At 45.0% G+C, this 26457-nt stretch overlaps 1 protein-coding gene across 1 annotated transcript in view; it reads right to left on the reverse strand.

Annotated features, from left to right (window-relative positions):
• Positions 1–26457, reverse strand: part of ITPKA (inositol-trisphosphate 3-kinase A) — a 392533-nt gene that overhangs the window by 35220 nt on the left and 330856 nt on the right. Inside the window, exon 5 of the mRNA XM_069208788.1 lies at positions 5395–5496. Coding sequence (XP_069064889.1) covers positions 5395–5496 — 102 coding nt within the window. The remainder of the gene's footprint in view (positions 1–5394; positions 5497–26457) is intronic.

Genomic DNA, 26457 nt, shown 5'->3' on the forward strand with positions numbered 1-26457 from the left:
TTCTTGCAGCTTTCTACTTTCTCCCTTTGTGACGCTTTTTCGTTTTTGTCTTCCTTCGTCTTTCCCATATGTGTCTTGCTCGCAGCAAATGCTTGAGGCAGAAGAATAAGGCCCAGCCCTCAAAAATAAGTGCCGGTGCTCAGCACCGGAAACAACCAACACAAATTAAGCACTGGTCAAAGCCGGCAGTTTTTCGTCTACCTTAAGTGTGACATGCCAATTCTTTCAGTGTCCTTATGTGGGGCATTGTAATGCTTATGTGTGACACTTTTAGTGACACTTTAGTTCGGTTCTGAGGTAATGAGGTACAATAATGGCCTCGAAGGAGTGTGGAAACAGCTGCAGAGCTCTTCAACTGCTTATTCATGGTCAGAAACCGACCTCCCTTCACTGTGATAACCGCCCTGGAAGGTTAGTGTTTGCACTGGAAGATGGGATGCACTGCTTGATCGAGCAGAGGCAGGAATGCAACAAAAAAAACATGAGCAAGTGAGGTGTCTTGGAGTATTGATATGCATACTGGAGTAGATACAGAACCCAGTTTGAACCAGAGGGAAGGCTGAGCAACAGTACAGAGAGCATTCATTATCCTCACATGGTGTACAGTCACTGCACGAGCTGACAGAGGGGCAGCTAGCAGGCGCGGCCCGTCCTTTAGGGCGGAGGGGACACGCCCCCCCACCTTTTGCCCCTCATGAAGAGAGTCTGTCAGGCTGAGTAAAGGTCAGCCTGACAGACACTCTTCATGTTCAGGTCAGACAGCCAGGAGTGAGACATGCGCGATTTGCACAGACTCCAGGCTGCCTGCTCTGAACTTTGCTGGGCTGAGGAGGCCACAGCTCCTATGGGCGTGACCTCCTCGGCCCAGCAAAGGTGCCTCGAGGCCCTCCCCCGGGCGACGACGACAGCGTCACCCATTGACTTCGACCTGGCGCTTCAGGTTTAAGCCCTAAAGCGCCCAGGGCGAGCGTCAATTAGTGACACCTCGTCACAGAGTGGGGTGGGGTCAGCAGTCTCACTGACCCCATCCCACTCTGTGATGAAGTTGGGACTGCTGCCTTCCCTCATTGGCTGACCAAGGTCAGCCAATGAGGGAAGGCAGCAGTCCCAACCCTCCTGGGACCTCCGACGCTGAAGGTAAGTGTGTGTGTGTGATCTTTTTAAATGAATGTTTGGTGCGTGCGTGCATGTTTGAATGTTGATGTGTTGTTAATGGATGTGCGTGTGTGCGTGTGTGCATGTGTGTGTGAAAGAATGAGTGCGTGTGTGCTTCCCGCCAGCCCCCTCCCTCCTAAAGCTGCCAGCCGCCAGTGGCAGAGAGAGAGATTAGGTGTGTGTGAAATCAGTGGGATAGGTGCACTGTACACAGGCCTAGCTTTCCATTCTATATTGTAGTGTTTATTGCGGGGGCAATGAGGGTCAATGAAACACAGGATTTTGTGACACTAAAAGCTTGATTTATATTTTGGCAGACATGGTACTCCGTCGCAAATGTGACGGATATCCCATCTGCCGTATTACAAGTGCATTAAATCCTAAATAAAAATTAGGCCGAAACGCTTCTAAAAAGGGGAAATCTGCCTGATTTGGAACATGTCTAAGGAAAAAAAGATACACATTTTGAGAGTGAGTTAGCTCTGACTTAATAAAATATATATGCTGCATATGCTGATGCAGTTTGTCACTGAGTGACTTGGACACTCTAAAACTTACTTCATTACCTGAAGTCCCCACTCTGCAGCCACATGTCAGTTCTGTGATGGTGAGACTCTGCAGAACTACAAACATCATAAAGTGGCACTCTCTCCGAGGCTTTCTGTGCATTGCCTTTTTGGACACGAGCTCACTAAAAGTACTTCAGCCATGTCTGGAAGGGGAAGGGAGGTGAAGGGAAAAGAGCAGCACTCATAAGTCATCCTAGTCTCCGTAGTAACCTTAATCCTGCTCGGCCCAAGACCGGGCTCTCTGAGGAGCTTGACTGCTTCTTCACAGCTAGAGAGTTGCAATATTAACCTTGCACAGCATCTTGACACTGTGGCAGAGCCGACCTTTGCTAAGATAGAGCCCTGAGCGTGGGCGGAGAGCAATTTGACACCCTTGCTGATGGTGGTGAATTAAATGAGGCAGCAGGAGGGCCCTTTTGGGTTCACAGCTCAGTGCCTGGATGAGCAGCGATTGGCCCCTCAACACAAACATCCCCGGACCGACCCCAGCTCACCTAAATCACCAATAGCTTAGCTGACTAACGCACATGATGGTTTTGCTGATCTGTGTCAGCAGGGGTCATGGGGTGAAGAGGTAGGGTGACCAGGCATCTTGGATTTGCAGGAACTGTCCCAGTGGGTTTTTGGGACTTGGGAGATGGTGGACTGAAAACAGTGTGAGGTGTGTTTTTATGTTTATCAAAGCAGGGATAGTTAGCAGGTGTTATAACAAAGCAATTGAAGTCACTGGTATGATACCAGCTTAATCAATTGCAGTTTATTTAGTTCGTTAGTGCATCTTCTGTAATTCTCTGCTCATAAGCACTGTCATTCTGTGCGGCCAGTTGTGGTGAAATTGTAGTTCTTCTTCTGTGTTTACTAAATGTCCCGGTTTTTGGTTTTAAAAATCTAGTCACCCTGGAAGAGCGGGGAAAGGAAGGGGCTAATGGATGTTAAAAACATCGCTCGCTGTATGATAATGAAGGACTAAAACCACTTTAAAGTGGTAAATCAGACAGAAACAAACAGGCAAGGACAACGCTGGGGCAAGATGAGAATGGCGCTTCTATTGGCATAACCTTAATGCTCACAGCTCCATGCGCTCCTCAGAATATTGGCGGCCTGGGCCCAGCTCGCCCTTGTTAAAGGCCGGCCCTGCACTTCAGAGTAGCTTTTCAATGGTGTATGTTTCTGTATAACTGCAATCCTAGTGACTGTGCTGATAGGCTGTAGATGGCGGCATAAACTAGAAATTCTGCTTCCTCATCACCTGGCAAAAAGAGTCTTTCTTTTATGTTTGTGTGGGAGTGACACTGTCATCCGTTGAGAGCAAGGAGAAGCTGCTCTGGTCCTTCCTTTAAGTTAAGGACCGGTTTGCCTGGTGCTGGGTACATTCGATAGAACCCTGCGTGAATGTTCCAGAGGAGACGTTCGACACGAAAGGAAAACAAATAGAATTGAAAAGGTTGGCTTTGAGTCCAAGGGATTGTAGACAAACTTGTAGGTACCTTCATTCACATATGAACCCAAAGGAAAGCCGCCAAAACAAATTATTGAGAGGGGCATTGGTAAAAATGCAACCAAATTATACAAAATGATAATAGTGCAATCAAAATTATGGAAACAATATTTTGTTAGGTGTAAGAAACACAAAGTAGCAAAAAAGCCACATATTCATTGGGTATGTGACTAGTCTAAGTGTATACTTCAAACACAAATTATAACAAATGCAATATTAAAATAGAGATGAAAAGTCTACTTTGCATGATGGTTTTAAGAGCTAAAAGCATGCAACATGGTATACTCTGGTTCATTCCAGGCGAAACCACTCCAATGGGTGAATTTGAAGGAAGATGTTTTCAGATGCTTCCTTAAGATCTTGTAGTTGGATTGTTTTGTCAATGTGGGATGCTGCACATTGTGGAGCAAAAGCCCCTATTGCCTTAAATATTTGCTGGTGGTACCTGCTTCATCTAATGTTCCCAGTCAGTACACCCCAAATCGTCTCAGATGAGCTGTGTTTGCTGAACATGACTTTATATGTAACCATGATTACACTCCTGACCTAGATCCTTTTTAGAGATGTAGCAATGTTATAGTCTTTTAAATGAAAAGTACGAAGTTTTCGTACGGATCACATTCTGAACTCATGTATTTGAAAGTGTTCTCATGTATAACAACGAGGCTCAGTGAAATAAAATATTTGGCTAAGATCATACACGTTGGTCATGCAGGGAAGCCAGAAACGATCCCAGTGAGTTCAGCGAATTCAGGGAGTAGGTGGATATCTCTTTCTGACATCAAAAGTAAATGCATGGTCTTTAATTCTCTGAGGGTGAGATTGGAGTTGGTGATAGGCAGACACCACATGTTTTTTGGTTATTTCACATAGCATGTACCTTGATTGGGCACATAAGAATGTTTCACAACACACAAAGACTACATTACACAGTTTTTTCAGCACAGAGAGATCTGTCAAGATTCACAGGATGCAGAGCCGAGGCCGGATTTGAACCTGCTGCCCCTTATTACGTGGTTGCAGCTGTAGCTTCTTGGCAGCACCACCTTCCTGAAAACTCAACTCTTTTGTGGCTCGTGGTGCTAAGTGACCCTGGAGCTGGGCTAGAGACAGGCATCTGGCCCATATTTATAATTTTTGATGCAAAACTGCGCAAATGCAGTTTTGCATCACAAAATATAGCGCTGGCTTGCGGCATTCCAGAGCGCCAGCAGGAGCAAACTTTATGGAATCCCGCAAGCCGGTGCAAAGGGTGGGCTAGCGTCTGGGAAAATGACATTAGCCAGGTGGGGTGGCGGTATGGGAAAGAGGGTTTTGCACTAAAAAATGGCATTAGGCTGGTTTGAGGTAAAAAAAATGCCTTTAACCATCCTAGCATCATTTCCTGACGCAAAACCATCCATACCACATGACTCCTGTCTTATGAAGGACAGAGGTCATGCCCACCACCCCAATTACCAGCACAGGGAACCAGGGTCCCCTGGGCATGGCCATTGCACCCAGTGCCATGTAGGGGAGCCCATTTCAGGGCCCCGAATGGCACTTTAAATACAATTTAAAATACTTACCTCTACTTACCCTACTTATCTGGGATGGGGTCCCCTCCACCCTCTGGTGTCCCTCTGGTCCCCTAACACGTGCCCTGACCAAGGCGTTAAATAATGGTGCTAAGAAGGCTTAGCGCCATTATTTCAGCCCGCCTCCCCCATTCACCATTTTTGCACAGGAGGATAAACAAGGTGCTACGGGCTTTGAGTAATTTTTTGGATGGGATCGCCTACCTTGCATCTCATTAACGCAGGGTAGGTTCACGCATCCAAAAAATTACTTTAACTCCTATATTTTGGCGCTAGACCGGTCTAGTGTCCAAATATAAATAAGGGGTTAAACTTGCGTTGAATTAACGTAAACAAAATGACGCAAATTCAGCCCAAAGAAAGTATAAATATGCCCCTTAGTCTCTAGTGGCTCATCCACATCTATTGATGCTACACTCCTGGTTCTTCAGCATTAGAGGCCTGACTGTGCAAAACAACCAATGTAAGGAGGTGCCCCTTCTTGCAATGCATGTGAGATGCTCACAAACACAGGCATTGGTGTACCAGGGCTCTCCATCTCACCTCATGCACATACTGCAAAAAGAAAAGAACAAATAATAGTATTAATACTCACCAAAATGGTGGTGTTGCCCTCGATGAATTCTATGAACACCTTCAGGACTTGCTCTCGTGTTTTTGTCCTCTTAAAGTGCGTGTTACAAGTACCGTCAGCTCTCTAAAAACAATGAAACATATTGATCAGATGATACTAGACTAGAGGGATGGTCCAACATGCTGGGGCTTAAGCCTCTGATGTTTACTCTCCCCTAGCCCATCACCCTCGACCAGAGAATGGAGAGAGGTTATATTAAGTCTAACAGTGGGGACTACACATAGACCAGCTTGTTCAAAGTAACCCTCCAGGAGAATACAATGAATGCCAGGGGTTCCTGAATGTCTCACTGAGTGGAAATTAATCAGTGAAAACTTTTAATCATCATATCTGACTAATGGAGGAACAGGGTTGCCTTCTTGGGGATGGAACTCTAATTTATCATTAACGGGCATCCTGTTTGGAGGTCGGATCTACAGCAACTCCCTCTCCTCTACTACCCCCATCCTGACCACCAAGACATTAGCTGCTCTCCAGAAAAGTGATTATATGGCTTTTTAGTTCATCTAAAACAGACAATTTTTCAAGATCTTATGAAGAAATATCATTAAAGGCTCAAACTAAGCACCACATCATTTTGGGCCCAGCTAGCACATACAATAGTCCATTTAGAACTTCTATCATTAATCTCTAATATCCAAATATCTAATAATTATGTAGCTCAATAAATCAAATAAATGCAACTTTAAAGAGAGGATACAGATCCCCCTGCAGGCGGGTGCAGTGAGCCACTGCAGCCACCTGCAGGGAGATGTCTGGGGGGTCCGTGGGACCTCCTTTTCCCCCTCCGCAGGGCTGCTGTCAGATGGCATTGTGCCACCTTTTGTTGCACACTATCAGTGTGCCTCCTAAGGACCTGTTTGCCTCTGCATCTGTAATAGGGCAGAGACAAACTGATTCCTTCATTTATGTGGGGCTATGCCCCCATACAAATGAGGGACCAGACTCGGAGTTTAGCACTGGAGCTACAGCAATAGCGATGTGGCCTCTTCTGGGATATCATAGTGCCCTAGGGGTGTAGAAAGCTGACCCACGTGCCCACTGCACCCCTGAGGCACAATGCAGAAAACAGCCCCTGGAATCTTCACCAGATCTAGGCATAACAATAGGAAAAAAGACCAAGAACAAAAGAGGCAACATGACATAGAGAACAGTCACTGCTATAACACACAATGTTGCCCCCCCTGCCCAACTCCCCCTCCGTAGGACGTGATGTGTGGCCCCTGAGTCTCCCATATCTTACAGAGATCATTAGCCTTGGGCTGAATAGAGGCCCCCTGGGGCCGGGGTTCCCTGCAACATTGGGGCTCATGGGCCTCTTTTAAGCCCCCGAGAACCGGGCCAGAAAGTCTAAATTAATTCTTATTAGAACATTGGAATGCTGGGGGCTCCATTGAAAACAATGGAGTGCTGCGGGCTTTTACTGGCCAGTAAAAGCCCGCAGCGCCAACATTCCAATGTTCGCTTTGTTCACAGCAGCAGCTGTGAACAAAGCCTCATGGAGCCCGAGGGGATTTTAATCTCCTCGGGCTCCGTGAACATTTTTTCTTTAATAGAACATTCTGCCCTGAGTGGCAGAATGTTCTAATAGCCTTAGAACCCGCCGTAGCGGGCTCTACCGGCTATTAAAGTCCCTCTCCCTTGTTAAAAGCCCTCGCCTTCGGCTCGGGCATTTAACGCGGGGAGCGGGCCTTTAATAGCCGGTAGAGCCCGCTACGGCGGGTCCTAAGGCTATATTAATATCCCAGACCATGCTGAGGCTGCCAACCTTTGTACATTCAACATCATTGATCACAACTATGATTATCTCTCATGAGAACTTTCTCTTTGGATAAGTAATACTTACTCCTATGTGATACATAATGGACTAAAGATAACATGACTTTTAAAGCATAACCGCATGAAATGAAATGACAGAACATGATGGTAGGTAGCAAAACATTCTCTACACTCAAACAACTTAAGGCTCATGTGTTTTTGCAAGACCCAGCCAAAGTGAAATTTGTACTGCAGGGAACAATGTATTTTTACTTCACTGCTAGCCAAAAAATTGAAAGTCTATAGCATCAACCTTAAGCACCCTGGGCCTGGTTTAGCATTCGGCAGACGGGTTACTCCATCACAAACATGATGCATATCCCACCTGCTGTATTACAAGCGCATTACATCTAGTGGCACTTGTAACACAGCAGACAGGCAGGGGTGTAGCTGGTCATTAAGACTGGGCAGGGGTGAGCTTCAGGTTCCCCAACAATAATGCTGGCATTAACATACATTATACGTCAAGACGGTTCAGAGGGACTTAAAGGGCAGTGGAAATAGAGGAATGCAGATTGATAGGAGTACTAAGGGGGTCATTATGACCCCGACGATCAGTGTAAATGTGGCGGTAGTACCGCCAAGAGGCTGGCAGTACATACTGCTACATTATGACATTCGCGAGTTGGCTGAAGCCAACCTGCCAATATACCACACCGACGCCATGGCGGTAGCAGGAGCCGGGCCGGAGTTAACAATCTCCAACCCGGCGGCCGCTACTGTATACAGCCGGCGGCATTTTGAACCTGCCTACTGCCATGGTTTTCGTGGCGTTCGTAACGCCACGAAAACCATGGCGGTAGGCCCTACCAGTGACAGGGAACTCCTTCCCTGTCACTGGTAAGAGGCCCACCCACCCCCTTTACACTCCCCAGATGCCCCCACACCCCATCCATTCACGCTCACCCCCTTCCAATCCAGCCCCCCATACACGCACACTCGCAGGCACACAACACGCATTCACACACTCACTCACACAGGCATACACACATTCATCCACGCATGCATACATCCATTCGTTCACGCACGCATCCGTACACACATTCATACTGACTAACAGACATGCATTCACATTTCTATTCATACACACATTCTCACACAAGCAAACAATACTACACACACATTCGCATTCACGCACACACTCACACATTCATGCACACATCCCCACATACACACAAAACTCTCCTATCGGAAACCCAACTTACCTGCATCCAGGGGGTCTTCTGGCAGGGGATGAGATGTGGCGCTGATACTGCCAGCAGCGCCTGCCAGCAGAACACTGCCAGGCCGTATTATTTTTCAAAATACGGCTGGCAGCAGTCTACTGGTGTGGAGCTGCTGGTGATAGCAGCGCCACCTTAACACGTCCACCAGCATGGCCACAGCCGGATTTCCGCCCTTCTTATTGCGGAAATCCGGCTGTGGTCATATTATGGCAGATGGATGTTAGCCGCGGCAACGGTCTTCTGGCGACCGTCGCTGCGGCGGTAGCCAGCACTTACCACAATATTTTCGAAATTAAGCAGTATTTTGAGGGCTTTAAAAACAGAGAGCGAAACTGTGTGTATTTTTGTTAGTGTGTGCATGCAAAAATACCAGATGAAATCCGACAGGCACCTCACTATAACTGACTGAAAGCACCTGTACCCAACTATTCATCAGAAACTACATTAATTAAGGGGGTGTAACACTCCAAACACCCCCTGTGAAGCTACACCCCTACAGATGGGATACCAGTCATGTTTGTGATGGAGCAACCCATTTGCACAACTCTGAATCATGCCCTCATACCTGAATAAACATCTATTACACCAGTTCCCACAGTATTTCTGATTAAGACGAAATGAACTGATGATTAGAGTACTAGAAGGAAAAGGAGAAAAGGTAGTGTGAAACAGACAATTAAGCAAATTTGGTGAAAAAATATATTACCTAACAAAAAATGGTTTGGTCTTGGAGGTCAGTACGATGAAGCCACAGAAACAGATGTATGAGTTTTGCATATTTTTGGCATACTTCCAAGTGTATGATCATTTTTTCACATTCCTTTACCACTCACTCGAGCACTGCACTGTATCAATTCTTGATTGCTTAGAAGCACATGTATACTTGTATCACAATCTGTGTACTTGACCTGCGTAAAACAATATATGTTTCATCATATGTGAGAAACACTGCTTATTGGAGAGTACTGGAGTGGGCTCGCGTGCTGAGAGACACAAGAAGTATTGTTTGAAACCTATCCAACAAAATAATTCTCACTGATAAATTTTAATATGCCAGGATTCCAAGGAATCACCCCAGAGTGTTTTGCAGCCATGGAAAATAGGTTTGTACACGATGGGGTTTACCAGGAGGTTATGCATTGGGGATACAACAAGAAATTAGAAATTAGACTAGCTGGTATTGGAAAGAGGAGCCTAGCCAATGTAGATTATCAATCAATTTTAATGGTTCTTATTAGTGTTCTCTCCATCAACAGGAGGCAGTGACCACAAGTTGGGTGTGGATATCTTAGCAGAGAGGTGTATGCAGAAGCAGACCCCGCCCACCTCTAGAACATGCTGTCACTACATGCAAAAATATGCAGTGCCTGGGCACTTACTCATGTATGAATATTTAAGTTTATGACAGTCTTGTGCGCAGGCCACCTAATGATAGTTATCTAAAAGTACAGCGGACAGCAAAGGAGTCTCCTAGACTACGAAGAGAGACAGTAGGGAGGGAGAATGTGTGAAAGAACCAGTGCTTAATTTGTAAAAGAATAAGTTCTGGGGGTCAAAGGTTTGCTCAGAAACCTGTGGCCTGTGCTTTCAAAGGTCAGGGTACTGCAACCAAGGAAGCATAGCCTTGATTCACTTCCCTGCCGCTTTATTTCATTGTTGCGGATTCTTTTTCATCTTTTTTTCTCAGTCTTTCTCTCTTTTGTGTTTTTCTCTCTCTTGCTCTGGATCAAAGTCTGTTGAAGAAAATTAAATGCTGGTCTCCAAAAATGAGTGCTAGTGCACACCGCCGGAAACCCTGTGCTCAAATTAACCACTGGAGAGAAAGGCTATGAAAATAGAAGTAGGTAGGGAAAGATACTTATCTTAATAAGACAAAACGAAAAACTACCATTATATCATTCTCATCCCACCTTGTCTCCCCAGCCTGCCAATGACTGCAGCAAGAAGTCAGTTTGCTGCATGGACTATGCAAGAGAAGGTCATTCATTTATTACATCTGGCAGTCCTGCAGTATGTAGCTCAAAGTTCATCAACAAGTAGCTTGTGAGCTACTGAGCTCCCCAGGTACCCATAAGAAGCTCTCCAGTATGCAGCCCAGCTAAATAAATTAGAAGCTTTTGGTTAGTTGAATTCATATGCGTACCAAAATTGAAAAGCGTCTTCGAGATGAAAATTTACATATTTTCAAAACTCATGGGCTGATGTTTGAGGAGACTTATTAGAAGTATTAACATTGCAACTATGGTTGTTATGTATTACGCATGGGCAGACATTCCACACTGACAAAGCATTTTTTGCATTATTGGTGGGAACCGTACCTGATGTACTGATGTGATCTCTGCTGGTAATCTTGCATATCAAGGCCACTAATGTAAACTTGCCTGAAGGTGTCAGAGCTAACATTTAATAATATTAGTAGCTCAGGATGATTTTCATTGAACATAAGTAGCTCTTACTGCAGAAAAGGTTAGAGACCCCTGATGTAGCATGCCCTTGGTATCACTCTTCGGACTAGATGTAGCAAAGGGTTTTACCCATTCTGTGTCTATGGGGAAATGTGTTCATACATATGGCCCTTCATGCTCACTAAACATCCGATACATGTAGAAATATTCAGCTTACTCTCCTGGTTAGGAGGACAATTGGTTGATGGGAGGAGGCAATTTATTTATCTTTCTCACTGTCTGTGGAAATATACAATGGATGATTGCTGAAATGTATGATAAGTGAGATAGGAAGCTACACCAGCAAGAATGAAGAAGCCCCTGATGAAATGATGGAAAGAAGGACATATCACTGCTGGATTCGGGGAAAGAAGCTCAGTCTCAGCTTCTTACAGAGGGAACAAACGAGAAAGGAGTAAGGTTTTGCCCTCCATCCAACAGACTGGTCTTGTGCAAAAGAGACTAGTAGAACCCAGATCTTCTGGTTCTGGGCTAAGCAACTTTTCCACACCTAAGCTGTTTGTCAATGACAAACTAATGCTTGAAAAAATGTACTTTATAACTATAGTGGCGGTTTACACTCTCTCTGTGAGAGGCAGATTTGTGTCTTCTCTCTTTGAGTCTCTTGTAAGTCATAACAATATACCAGGCAGTTGTTGCCACATGTGTGGAATAACATTCACACACCTACACACTGTGCTCTTGGGAGTAGCCCTGAAACTTGGCAGCAGTCTGTGACTGAATCCTACGAAGAACTATATCGCTCCACATGTCTCGCCTTACCATTGAACACTTGTTCAAACAACTTTGAGGTAACATGAACAATGAGCTGACTTCTTGGACCTAATACTAAATACCAAGAATAATCCTTAAACAGACCTACCTACACAATTCATCATGAGCAACAACACAAACCACACTATCTCTCCCCACAGACAACACACCACCTTATGTGACTCACTTATGTTCTCTATTACAGCCTTCATTTCTTCTGTATACTTTTTGGCTGTGATTATTAAAATCAAGTTTCTGCTTGCATGCATTCTTTTCTTAATGTCTTTTATTTTTGCATTGATTCATTTGGTTTCCATGCACAGTCTTCTGAAAAACAAATATTTTTAGATATCAGAATGGCAGGCCTGAGGAGAGAGAGACTCCAAAGTCTCGGTGTGAGCTGCCACTGAGTTCCACAAAGGCCAAATCAGTATGACTCACAAACGTAAACTGGTGTATGTGGGTGGGTGTGGAATCCCTGACTCACCCTTGGTAGCACGGCAGAAGTAACAAGGCCTTCCTCACAGAAAATGCATGTGGTATATGAAGAACAACTATCCAGCCAACAAAAAAGTTAAGAAATTAGGATCTTTAGAGGTACAGCTGATCAATGTCTCAATAAATGGAAGTGCGTAATACATGTGTTCCAGCAAAATTATGACTACCGGTAATAGTCGGGGAATGATGATCCGTGTTTGCAAGTGGCCTACGATTTTCACTAAAAGTGCTGTAAAGTTTTGTTCAAACAATGTAGTCAGATAAAGGCTAAATTTACAGTTTGAATAGGTATCCTGTTTGCATTGAAGTGGCGAAACAAACACCAGTAAATTGGAAGCTAGTAACTGTGCTTTATGGGATTACAACAAATATTGCATAACAGTCACGTAATGGATGAATGGGTTAAGGGCCTCCTACTCCTGCTCTAATTAGTAATACGTGTTTTATAGTTGGAGAGTTAATGATAAGGTTTTGGTATTAAATATGCATCTACTCTAGGTAGGTCACTTTTACCTAGTTGGTTGATACATTTCCAATGAGACAACAGTTGTCAAATACATTTATCTTTTGGCTAGCATACATATAATTAGTGAGAAGCGTTACCACTTGAGACATAAGAGCAGGTTAGAACAGATTTTAATTCAAGTGGATTAACAGGTGGATAGAATTTCCATTCTTGTTGTTCAGCCCGCACGTGTTTCACCCTGTGACTGATGCACATGGTTGGGGCTTTCTCAAGGCTGTCTAGTCGCAAGGAAGGAAGAAACACAAAGTGAAGAGTGGACATATTATACTCATTCTTTCAACAAGGCTGAGAGAAGGCATACCGTGGTTCACAGCAAACGCAATGTTGTACGCTGCCAGGAACTAGTGAGATACACTTGGGAAAAAGTAGGCTAACAAGTCTGGGCAAAAAAACAAAACACACATTCTGAAAAACAAACCCTAAAATATATAGACCAAATATTCCGAGTGTACACTTTACATTCTTAGGCACAGGCTTAGTTCAGCAGTCCGTGGGTGTTCGGGTGGTTGTAGAGAGCCTAACTGGGATATCATTAAAGGCCTGAGGACCACAGCTTGTGGGCAGTCGGCTGGTGGATGAAAAAGTAGGAATTATATAAATCCCTCTGTTATGTGTGTGTATTCTTAGCGCGTTCCTGCGAACGCAAGCGTCTGAACATTCGGGAGTTGGCAGTTGAACCTGTGCTCTCCGGAGTGGCTGGACGCTAGGTCGCGCTGGTAATAAAGCTGTCTTTCAAGCTTGTTTATGCTGTGGACTTTATAGCTTTCATTCACCACAGTTTGGCGACGAGAGTTTTGCGCGACCTAGGTCAGCCCTGGATTCTATTTCTGCTGTTCTTTTGTTCCGGTTGTTGGTAGCGGCTGGTCGTGAGGATCCTGTTTTGCCTGGCGGCGGCTTTCAGCAGCGGTGTCTCAAAGAAGCAGCTTGAAGGTGCGAGAACACGGATTTGGGGTCATTTTGGCCATACTTTCGTCTGTTTCTTCTTGCTGGCTACTGTGGAAGGGGCTGATTACTGCGCTCCTACGGCATTTCTTATTTATGGGCCGGCAAGTGTGTCAGCGTCTCCTAGGCAACCAGGAGCGCTTCGCACATCGGCCGGCAGCCTGTCAGAGTGTTGGTGTCTCCGTGGCAAATTTAGACACTCTGCATTTTGGCCGGTAATGTGACAACAATTGGCAACAAACAGGGAAATCCTTTGATTTATTCAGGAACACAGGTTGAAGGAAAGGAGCTTGCACTACAGGGACCCATGGCTACCCAGGCAAATATTTCTCCGCCACCATTATTCCTTCCACTTCCAGGAGTTCCAACTCTTCCTTGGGAAGATTGGATAGAAATGTTGGAGAATTATATTGTAGCGTTGGATGGACAAGGTTTTTCTTCTCTAAGGAAGAAAGCTATTCTTTTAAGTACTTTGGGGTGTGAGGGTCAAAGGATTTTTAAATATCTTCCTCCTTCCATGGGGCCAAATGGACAGCCTATGGATGATGTTTTTAAAGAGGCCATTAAACGGTTGGAGAATAGGTTTGCTAAGGAAACCAATTTGGTACTAGTTAGGTATAAATTCTATACGCAACCCCAGGATTTTCATGAGTCTATTGACGATTTTGTGTCCAGGCTGAGGGAATTATCAGTCAAATGTAGGTTTGGTACTATGACAGATGAACTGATACGTGATCAACTTATCGTTCAGTGCCGTGATAAAAGGATTCAGGAGAGGTTGTGGGCGGCAAAGGATCCCACCTTGCAAGAAGCGATTGACCTTGCGAAAGTTATTGAAGAATCGAGGCGTTGTATAAAAGAAATAGAAAGGAAAGAGAAAACTGGAGAAGTTATGGTTTTATCAAGCGAGTCTACTGGATCTCAACAGGAACTTGGAACTGTACCAAAGAAAGTGGGGGGTACTAAAAGCAAAGGAAAGGAGTGTTTTCGGTGTGGCAGTACTTTACACTTGGGGGATTCCAAGAAATGTTTTGCTATCAATAAGGAATGTCGCAAATGTGGTCGCAGGGGGCATTATGCTCGTGTGTGCAGGGAAGGTAACCGATTTGTTAAGGAGTTGAAACCGAGCATAAATATTGTGGAAGACTGTTGTGAATCAACTTGTGAGGACAGGATATTAGCAATTGAGGATGGAAGGATTCCGAGTGTGTGTGTGAGTGACCGTAGATGCTCTAGACCAATGGCTCAATTCTATATTGGGGATATTCAAGTGAATCTCATGGTGGATTCTGGTTCTTTGTACACCATAATCCCTGAGAGTCTCTTTAAATGTTGGTGGGCGAAGGAAGAATTGTTGCCAAAAGATATATCCCCTGGTGGGTATCAAGGTGTGGAAATTCAACTGCTGGGATATATGTTAAAAGAAATTCAATTCAAGGATAGAAAGGTTATTGGGAAAATCTATGTGGCAGTTGAAGGTCCACCCATCCTAGGTTGGATGCATCAATTTGATCTCAACATAGTTATCAGTCCCAGGACATCCAATCAGGTTTTGTTGATAGATAACATACAGTTGGATGATATATTAAAGGGGGCTGGTAATGTTTTTAAGAAAGAGTTGGGATGTTTAAAAGGTTATGTACATAAGATTATCTTGAAGGATGATGCTTACCCTACTCAACACAAGGTTCGTAAAATACCATTTGTTGTCAGGGATGAAGTCAAGAAAGTAATAAGCAACATGTTGAAAGAGGGTATCATCGAACCTGTGGAGGTTTCTCCATGGGTTTCTCCAGTTGTTATTACACAGAAGTCAGATGGCAATGTGAGGTTGTGTGTGGATTTGAGGTCTGTCAACCAGAATGTTGTGGTGGATGTCTATCCTTTGCCAAATATTAATGAGCTGTTAACCTCAGTTAAGGATGGTAAGTTTTTCTCAAAATTAGATTTGAGAAGTGCCTATCATCAGATTAGGCTTCATTCTGAATCCAAACATATTACGGCGTTTATCACTCCAGAAGGTACTTTTCAATTTACCTGCATGCCTTTTGGTTTGGCATCTGCGGCAAGTGTGTTTCAGCGAATGATGGCTAAATTGTTTGGGGATGTTAAAGGAGTATTATTTTTCCAGGACGATGTGCTAGTGATGGGGGAAACAGTTGGTGAACACAACATTACACTCCGAAAAGTTCTTAAGATTATTGATGAGGCTGGTCTGAGCTTGAATAAAGAGAAGTGCACCTTTCTGGTAGAAGAAATTGACTACCTAGGGTACTCGATTTCGAATGGGAGTATCAAGCCAAAGAAAAGCTTATTAGAAGCTATTAAGTTGGCACCAGCTCCGACTGATAAGGAACAGTTGAGGTCCTTTTTGGGTCTTGTGGAATATTACTCTAAATTTGTAGATAAGTTTGCAAGCAAAACTGAGGATCTTCGGAAATTGTTGAGGAAGGGAAGTAAGTTTTGTTGGTCGGATGAGCAGGCGTTGTGTTTTAATGGGATCAAAGAAGAAATTTGTGGAGCTGGTATCTTAACAGCTTTTGATATTAATATGCGCTCTATTTTGACTGTGGATGCCAGTAGCACAGGGTTGGGAGCGGTGTTGTCACAAATGCATGGTAAGGGTGAAAAAACGGTGGCGTTTGCGTCTCGAACTTTGACCATGACAGAACGTAACTATTCTGTTATTGAACGTGAGGCCTTGGCGGCTGTCTGGGGAACAGAGTACTTTAGAACATATTTGTGGGGATTGGAGTTTACTCTAAGGAGTGATCACAAACCACTGTTAAGGATACTGTCTGCTGGTGGTGTGGGAAAGGGGTCAACGAGGTTGGCCAGACTTTCTGCTAGATTACAAGAATATTTGTATCGTGTGGAGTATGTTCAAGGTTGGAAAAATGTTCAGGCGGATTGCCTGTCTAGGTTGTCTATTGATTGGGAGGGAGTTGATTCTCAATCGATAAGGTGTTGTGATACTGATGATGCTGTGGCCTCCATTGGTGATGTGGTAGAGTGGGGTTTAGGTACATTCACATTGGAAGAATGGAAACATGAGATGGCTATGGATGATTGTCTGAAATGTGTTTTTAAGTTAGTTTCTTTAGGGGTTAGAAGAGGGAGTTCTCTTCCACTGTCTGTGAGGCCATTTTTGGATGTGTTGGATGAATTGTCGTTTTGTGGGGAGAGTGTATTGATGCGGGGTGAGCGTTTTATTCCACCAATTGGGTTGAGGTTTAAATTATTTTCTCTGGCTCATGAGGGTCACTTGGGTCAGGGAATGACAAGTAGGAGGTTGAAGGAGTTTTTTTGGTGGCCAGGCTTAGATGGTCAGGTTAAGTGTTGGGTGGAGCAGTGTAGGCTGTGTAAGGAGAGTGAAAAAAGGTTGAAAGTCGGTGTGGGCAGGGTGGAAGGGCATATTGAGGATCCAGGGAAACCTTGGCACACAATTTGTTTGGATTTTATCGGTCCACTATTGGAACTTCCGCTTCAAATGCGTTTCGCAGTGGTGGTGATAGATGTGCACTCAAGATGGTTAGTGGTGAGATTTGTACGTGATATCACCACGACCACAACCATAAAGGTTTTGGAGGATATTTTTATGGAGGAAGGTATTCCCACGGTTCTTATTACAGACAATGGCACTCAATTGACTTCAAATGAGATGTGTTTATTTTTGAAGAATTGTGGAGTGCGTCATACCAGGACGTCCCTATATTATCCACAGGGTAATGGAATAGTTGAAAGAATCAACAGGTTAATCAAGGGTACTATACAACTAGCTCTGGCTAATCATTGTTGTGTGCGGAAAATGATAATTGATGTTGTACGAGCTTATCGTTCCACGATTCATAATGCTACTGGTAGCTCTCCTTTTCGAGTGATGAGGGGACGATCGGTGGGGACTAAATTGATTCCTTCTTGGCTTCAAGAGTGGGTTGCATCTGGTGGATGCAAGACTTCTGTACCCTCTCAGCACAAGCATGGATTGAGGGTTGGAGATTGGGTCAAAGTCAAGTCTGGTAGACTGAAGGGGGGTGTTTCTAAATTTAGGGGTCCGTTTTGTGTGAGGAAGGTGGGAAAATTTCATGTTGAGTTCGAAGGAGGAGAGAAGTGGAATGTGAGGAATGTAGCCTTGTACCAGAGGGGTGGTGAGTGTGATTTAAGTCGGGGGAGGAAGAATGTTCTAGCTCTTTCTTCTGGGGAGGAGAGGAAGTGTCTACTTCTGGTGTAAGGCATGGTTCTGGTCATGAAACTGAGGGGTGTGAGTCACAAGGTACCAGTGCAAATCAAGAGGGGAAGAATCAAACAAATGTTGCTGTTCGTGAACAACCGATGAGGACTCGGAAATGTCCTAATTATTTGAAGGATTATATAATGATGTAACAACTGGTTTGCCATAGATGTTCTCTGTTTTTCTTATGTGTTCTCTTTTTATAATTACAATATAAGTTTTCTTAGCATCCTTTATTAGTTATTTAATGTGAAGGGAAGAGGATAATGTTATGTGTGTGTATTCTTAGCGCGTTCCTGCGAACGCAAGCGTCTGAACATTCGGGAGTTGGCAGTTGAACCTGTGCTCTCCGGAGTGGCTGGACGCTAGGTCGCGCTGGTAATAAAGCTGTCTTTCAAGCTTGTTTATGCTGTGGACTTTATAGCTTTCATTCACCACACCCTCTTTGGCCTGAAGGCTCCTTATGTCACATAGGTGAAAGTCACAATAGAAACGGCAGTAATAGGGGACAAGAACAACTGAGAATTAACTGTGAGATGTTTATGTCACTCCATTTTTGAGTTATTTATCAGAAAGCAGAATGGTGATAAATGATAAGGGTAATATGATTGATATAGCTACTCTGATTGTATAGAAACAAACAAAATGTGAGTGCTCACAGTTACCTTACGTCTTATATAATTACAGGGTATGGGAGTCTGAAAGGGAACAAAGGAAAAAACGCGGGAATATTTATAGTGTTATCAGTATTCACAAGTTTTAGAGACGCCTGTATAGTAAATGAAAACTGTCAATCACGGTGGAACAGTTAGCGTGGAATAGGAGTAATTGAAGTAAAGTAAGAGCAAACGCTTTTAAACGTCCCCTATGAATAATAGCCCTGTCAAGTGTCACGCATCATCAGGGGTTAGACGAACGCATTCTGGGAATTTCCTCGCATTGCCGGAGGGCCCCAGAATGCTCACTCAAATCAGCGGTTTCAGTCAGCCAGTGTTGTCGTTGTCTCAGACTGCAATCTCTTGCTGTTTTCCTTCGGTCGGTTCCCCTTGTCAAAGGCAGCCCATGGAGTAGCAATTCAGAGCCATGCACGTGATTGGCCCCGCCCCGAGTGTGCCTAAATTCTTAGGTGGATGCTTAGGTCGCCTCCTCCACAGGACAAGCACTTTATGTACTGTGCAGCTATTGTAACTTCCTGCTTTTTTATACGCCATGGGCGCGTGCTGATGTCCGTGGCACTAATGTCCCATATAATGGGAGTTGCTCGTGAGAGCTGGTACTGCGCCCCATGCAGTTTTTAATGGGTAACTAGAGCCCCCCACAAACATCATCAGAATCTGACAGTCCTCAAGCCCGATGCCGGAACTCAGAGGGAGAGATGCCGGCTGGAACTGAGCTCTGCGTGTGCGATGTCGTCTGCTGTAGAACATTTGGGCTTCTCTGCTGAGACCTCAGGTGAGCTGCTCGATGGAGGACAAACTCACAGGAGGGAAGGCACGGGGTGCTGCTGTGTGTCCAGTGGTGCCGGAGCACACAGCACTTATAATACAGCACCATTTAACTCCTCTGTTAGACGTGTATCTGCTCACACTTTCCATAGCTTGGTTATGTAAACCTAAAGATTGGCTCACAAAACGCTCTCTGGTCAGTGCTGCTTCAACTAATATCATTCATTTTATATTCCGCATCCTACCTGGAGTCACAGGTAGCGGGATAACAGTGAGAAAACAAGGGAGGGGGATGATGTCTGCGTGAGTTTCACCTTGCTGCGGGCAACGTGTATTTTAACATCAGGGAAATTAACAGTAAAAGCAGGCTGGACAGACCATAAAACAAGCCTGCAAATAGCCCAAATACAGCCTAAGCGGTGACATGTCAGACCAGCCCGACAGGCACTGTGGTTGCCCTGCAGGCCAGTCCGACCCCGGGGACGAGTGAGAAAGAGAGGAAGTGACGAGGGAGAGTAAAGGACTGAGGGCTCAAGAGTGACGGGAAGAGCTAGAGGCGGAGGGAGAGGCAAATGGTTTTGGGTAAGAGGTGTAAAGGGAGGAGGGATACAAAAAGAAAGAGTGAGATTGGTGGACAGGAAGAGAGAAAAGACAGGAAAGGTGGAGGAAAGCGACCAGGTGAGGGCAAGATGACGGAAAGAAGGAGTGGGTAAAATGTCACACACTCAAAAAGAAAAACTTGGCAGCGCTGTAAATAATTTAGAGTAACAGTTTTGTGAATAATTAGTTCTGATTTAACCATTTTTTAAAGTTACAAGATATTTAGGGGCACAGTGAGCTATGTTTTTGAAATTCTAGCCTCTGTACCTGGTTTAGGTTCGGCTTTGTGCAAAAGTTCAGTCTCACCTTCCTTATTTTGACCCTCTTGGAGACCTGAAGGTGATCACATTATGAAGTATATTGGTGTTCTGTGTGTCTGAATGAAAAACACATTGATCATTATTATAAGTTTAATGCGCAACCCTTCCAGTAACCCCTAATATGTTTCTTCATTGCTTGATTTCTGCTTGCAAGAAAGGGTTACTCATACTCGTTGAAATGTCACTCATATTCACTAGGTTACCCACTGTCCAAGCAAAGACCTTCACTCTAGTCAGGGCAAAGGAGAAATACACCTGTTTAACCCCCACTGACCCCCTTGGTAGCTTGGCACGAGCAGGCAGGCTTACCTCAGAAGCAATGTGTAAAGAATTTGTACCAACACACACAGTAATACAGTGAGGCCACTACCAAATGGAAAAATAGGTAATATTTATCTAAGACCAAAACAACAAAAATCCAGTACACACAAGTCAAGATATGAATTTTCAAAAGAATAAGGGGGTCATTCCAATGTTGGCGGGCGGCGGAGGCCGCCCGCCAGAATTCCCCCATCCGAAATACCGCGCCGCGGTCAAAAGACCGCGGCGGGTATTACAAGTTTTCCCCTGGGCTGGCGGGCGGTTGCTGAAAAACCGCCCGCCAGCCCAGGGGAAAACGACCTTCCCACGAGGATGCCGGCTCGTAATCGAGCCGGCGGAGTGGGAAGGTGCGACGGGTGCAGTGGCACCCGTCGCGTATTTCAGTGTCTGCAAGGCAGACACTGAAATACTTTGCGGGGCCCTCTTACGGGGCCCCCTGCCGTGCCCATGCCATTGGCATGGGCACGGCAGGGGCCCCCAGGGGCCCCGCGACCCCCCCTACCGCCATCCTGTTCATGGCGACTTTCCCGCCATGAACAGGATGGCGGTAGGGGGGGGTCGGAATCCTCATGGCTGCGGAGCGCGCTCCGCAGCCATTAAGGATTCACACGAGCAGCGGAAAGTCGGCGGGAGACCGCTGACTTTCCGCTTCTGACCGCGGCTGAACCGCCGCGGTCAGAATGCTCGTTGGAGCACCGCCAGCCTGTTGGCGGTGCTCCCGTGGTCGGTGGCCCTGGCGGCCACCGGCCGCCAGGGTCAGAATGACCCTCTAAGAGTCTTACTCCACAGAAAACTATGGAAATGTTTCGGTTCCACAAAGTACCTGGTTTGCATCTAAAATAAACCTGCACGGGCGAGCGTGGGTCGAAAAAGTCAGCGATGTGTCGATTTCTCACTTGCAGGTGGGAAAGTGCGTCATTTTCTTCTCGGTCGTGTAGGAGCTGCGTTGTTTTTCTCTCTCGTAAGAGAGCTATGAGTCAATTTCCAGACGGGTACCTCAGATCTATGCAGGCTTGCGTTGACTTTTGATGCCCAGTGATGATGCGTGTGAAATCCGGCCGCATGGTGATGGAAAACCGTGCTACGTGGGGTTTGCATAATTAGCAGCCGCAAGCGGGTGTTGTGTTGTTTCTCAAGCTGCAATGCGTTGGTCTCCTATCTGCTAGGCAGGTGGAGCGTCCATTTTTACAGTGAAGCGGTAGGCGTAGTTTTGAGCCGCGTTGCAGGTGGCGCGTCAAAAATTTCCCTGCATGGAGTTCTGTGTGTGGATTTCAGTCCTTGTTCTGCCAACTTCACCTCTCAAGGGCCCAGGGACTGGATAGGACACCACTTGGCAGGGCAGGGGTCTCAGCAGAGAATCCGGGTGCTGGCAGAGGAAGTCTTTCATGGCCCTAAGACTTCAAAACAGGAGGCAAGCTCTGTTCAAGCCCTTGGAGATTCTTATCAAGCAGGAATGCACAACAAAGTCCAGTCTTTGTCCCCTTTCACAGGCAGAAGCAGCAACTGCTGGAAAGCCCAACAAACCACAGTCACTGGCAGGGGAAGTACTTCTCCTCAGCTCTTCAGCTCTTCTCCTTGGCAGAGGTTCCTCTTGATCCCAGAAGTATTCTGAAAATGTGGGGATGTGGGCCACTACTTATACCCCTTTCTTCCTTTGAAGTAGGCAAACTTCAAACAAAAGTCCCTGTTGTTTACAAGATCCTGCATTGCCCAGGCCAGGCCGCAGACACACCCCAGGGGGTTGGAGACTGCATTGTGTGAGGGTAGGCACAGCCCATTCAGGTGTAAGTGACCACTCCTCCCTCCACTCTAGCTCCGATGGCCCATCAGGATATGAAGGCTACTCCTCAGCTCCCTTTGTTTCACTATCTAGAGGGGATTCACAAACAGCCCAACCTCAGTCTGACCCAAACAGGGAATCCACAAACAGGTAGAGTCACAAAATAGTTTAAGCAGGAAAATGCCCACTTTTTAAAAGTGCCATTTTCAAACTGACAATTTAAAAAACAACTTTACCAAAAGATGTATTTTTAAATTGTGAGTTTGGAGACACCAAACTCCACATTTCTATCTACCCCCAAAGGGAATCTGCACTTAAAAGGTATTTAAAGGCAGCACCCATGTTAACCTATAAGAGAGATAGGCCTTGCAACAGTGAAAACCTAATTTGGCAGTATTTCACTGTAGGGACATGTAAAACACACCAGTTCATGTCCCACCTTTGTCATACATTGCACCCTGCCCATGGGGTTATCCAGGGAATACACTAAGGGTGGATTGTATGTATAAAAACACAAGGTTTGGGCCTAGCATGTGGGCACACTTGCCAGGTCAAATTGGCAGTTTAAAACTGCACACACAGACACTGCAGTGGCAGGTCTGAGCCATGTTTACTGGGCTACTCAGGTGGGTGGCACAATCAGTGCTGCAGGCCCACTAGTAGCTTTTGATTTACAGGCCCTGGGCACCTCTAGTGCACTTCACTAGAAACTTAGTAGTAAATCAAATATGCCAATCATGGATAAATCAATCACACATGCATTTTACACAGGGAACACTTTAGCACTTGTCAGCAGTGGTAAAGTGCCCAGAGAACCAAAAACAGCAAAAACAGAGTCCAGCACACAGTCCAAACCTGGGAAGCAGAGGCAAAAAGACAGGGGAGACCACTCCAAGGATGCCAGGTCTAACACTCATACTCATTGAAATGTCATTCATATTTACTGTGAAATTATGAAAATGTCACACATAAGCAATCTGAAAACTTGGCAGCTATGGAATAAGAATGTCAGAAAGGTTCCTGAGCAGAGAGTGCACCATGTCGGGTGATGACTCAAACAAAGTAAGAAGTCTTTACAAACTTGGGGCAAGGTCTCCTGCAGTCTGGTTGGAAAGAATCAAAACATATTCATATGAGGATGTATTTAAAGGTCAAATGTGTATGGATGTTTGGCTATGAGCCAAACGTAAAAGACACCTGTGGTTGACATTTTGGATAAGTCAATCTAAATGGATCTCATGGAGAAGCTTACTCTGTTGATACAAACCACACTAATGGAATGTTTTATTAGAGGCTGGGAAAAAAGGCACGGAGATCTGTTCAAACTGAAAATTTTTGGTCCTAAATAAGGCAGATCAGAGTGCCACAGATGGGCTAAGGAATCATACCCTCCATACTGAAAGGTTACAATCATGGACACAGGGAGTCTTGTGGTTTCTATTTAGTGATTGAGGTTGTAGAGGAGGTGGCTTAGTTCAAAACTAGAGCCTTTATCTTTGAGGATCAATAATAGAAGGTGTCACAATAGCTAATGATATATTAGTGGTGCATAGTTGGCAAATGCACCACTAGTGATTTATGACCTATGCTAGAGAAGTAAGGAAAATAAAACGAAGAAAGAAGTCTGCCATAATTGTTTTTAAAGAACAATTTATTTAGGTATCTGCAACCATATTCATATGGAAGGACTAATAGTGAAAGCAGGTGATATTGTGCAGATAAAAGATGTGTTCAGCACTTTGTCTAAGTAGTCCAGTATCAACAGTTACTACCTAGTTGCAGTTTCTAAAACAAAGGGTGCCTTGGTTTACTTGTGTCTAAAACTGTAAGCTTGTCCGTGAACACAGGTTGTAAAAAGCATTAGTGTTTCCTACCTCTAATATGGCCTGAACATTAATGAGTAATTCACAACAAAGTGCCTGATTCACAAAGGCTTCTTACACTTTTGTGTAAGTTTTTTTGTTGGTATTCACAAACTATGAGTTAATAGTAAGTTTACGACTGCGGGTAGTCAATAGTCAGGGTGGAGAACCCTGCACATAAAAAGACAGAACAGGTCTATCATTTTATTTTTGGAGTTCTTTCTCCGCCTACGACTGAATACCAAAAAAACAAAAAAAAATACAGAAAAGTATAAGTTTAAACTTACAGAAAAGTGTACATTTACCTTTGTGAATCAGGTCCATAGCCATGAGTAAGACACAAAAAAATACTTTGTAAATCAAGCCAATGCTGTTTGACCTACTTTGCTGTTCATTATAGCTTTCTTACTACTTTGGGCGCCGCACAGAGGGAAGTAAAGACATGCAGTCAGGTGCAGCATGGGCCAACAGACGTCCAAGCAAGAGTCTATACACGCTGGGAAGTGGTGAATAGAAAACTGAAAGTCAAAGGAGCTGCCAAGAGGTCAAAACTCTGCACAGCCCCACAGACTACAATGTCTCATCATCACAGACCACTGTTTGGGGGGTAATGGAGATGTCTAGGGTGCAGTGGGACTCCCACCAGTGCTTAATTTGTGCTTGTTGTTTCCGGTGCTGAGCACCGGCACTTATTTTTGAGGGTCGGTGCTTATTCTTCTGCCTCAAGCATTTGCTGTGAGCAAAAGACACATTTGGGAAAGACGGAGGAAGAGAAAAGTGAACAAGCAGTTGCAATGCAACGGGTCTCGCGTTTGCTCGTATTAGAGCGTTGTAAACTCCTAACCCGACTTTTCACTGGTAATGAAACCTATCGGCAAAAGTGCATTTATGTACTAACCGGAAAAAGTGCAATTAACTGTGTAACAGGGCCGATATTATGTAAAGCGCTCGACTTCTGCCAAGCGAGATCGTGCTGGGAAAATAGAGAATAAGTAGTACACGAGCTGGACGGCAAACTGTGAGCCTCGCATGTTTTCTGTACTTGTTGTATGCGCTCGAGGAGGGCTATCCACCGGAAAAGGCATGACGTATGCATGCTTTCCACTAATGAAATCAAGCAGATTCTAACCGGCAAGCCCACGAGCCAATGACAGACACTGACGTGACGTGGACGGGGCTCCGAGCCCTTTTTAATAACTAAAGCGCCTCGCTTAGCGAAACGCATGCGCAAGCACATGCGACGCAGGCTCGACCCTAAAAAGGGTCACAATGGGAGAGAGCAGAAAGCTACAGGGGTGAGCTGAAGGGGTAAGGAGTGGCTTTAAATGGGTTGAAGAGGCCCGAGATGGCTTCAGGATTACGCTGCCTCAGTATTCTGTTCCAGCACATTTAATTGCGGCAGCTGCGTGTTTCAGAGGAGAGCCTTGAGCACCGGCCCGTTTGTATTTACAAAATAAGCACTGACTCCTACCTTTCAGGAATCGCCATAAACATCTGGGGCAACTGGGGCAATTGGGAGTCTCCGAAAGTCTTCAACACATTCTGGGAGTTATTACAACTTTGGAGGAGGTGTTAATCCGTCCCAAAAGTGACGGTAATGTGACGGATATACCACCAGCCGTATTACGAGTCCATTATATCCTATGGAACTCGTAATACGGCTGTAACTCGTAATACGGCTGGTGGTATATCCGTCACTTTACCGTCACTTTTGGGACGGATTAACACCTCCTCCAAAGTTGTAATAACCCTCTATGAATGGAGTTCCCATCAACCTGCGCCACGTCACTGCTTCCAGGGTGTCCTCATCCACGTGATGTGATTAATGTAAAACTGTGAGACGTGAGTTTAGAAAATTGAAAGCACAGGAAATGACGGGACACGCACCCATGAGAACAACCACAATACGACCATAAAATGATGCCCAGCTCCAGAATTAGCGTGGATATACGGTCAGGGGAGGCATGTCAGAGGCCCTTTGGAAGAACACTGGCCTATACTGTGCTTTTAACGCTGTCGTGCATCACTGTTGCGACTTACTAAAAGGGACTGAGGCACGGATTTTACTCCGTTGTTATTAAAGTATGTCCTGGGCATGTGAAGCAAAGATGCACAATTTAAGCTTTGCACAATACAAGCGTGTTTCACTTTTGTCAGCAGCAAACTGAACCTTGCACGCGTTTATTTGTTGTTCTTTTATGTGTTTTAGGAGACATCTCCTGAGGGGTTTCCTCAGA

Source organism: Pleurodeles waltl, chromosome 9, assembly GCF_031143425.1.
Source record: "Pleurodeles waltl isolate 20211129_DDA chromosome 9, aPleWal1.hap1.20221129, whole genome shotgun sequence".
NCBI classification, from domain to species: Eukaryota; Metazoa; Chordata; class Amphibia; order Caudata; family Salamandridae; genus Pleurodeles; species Pleurodeles waltl.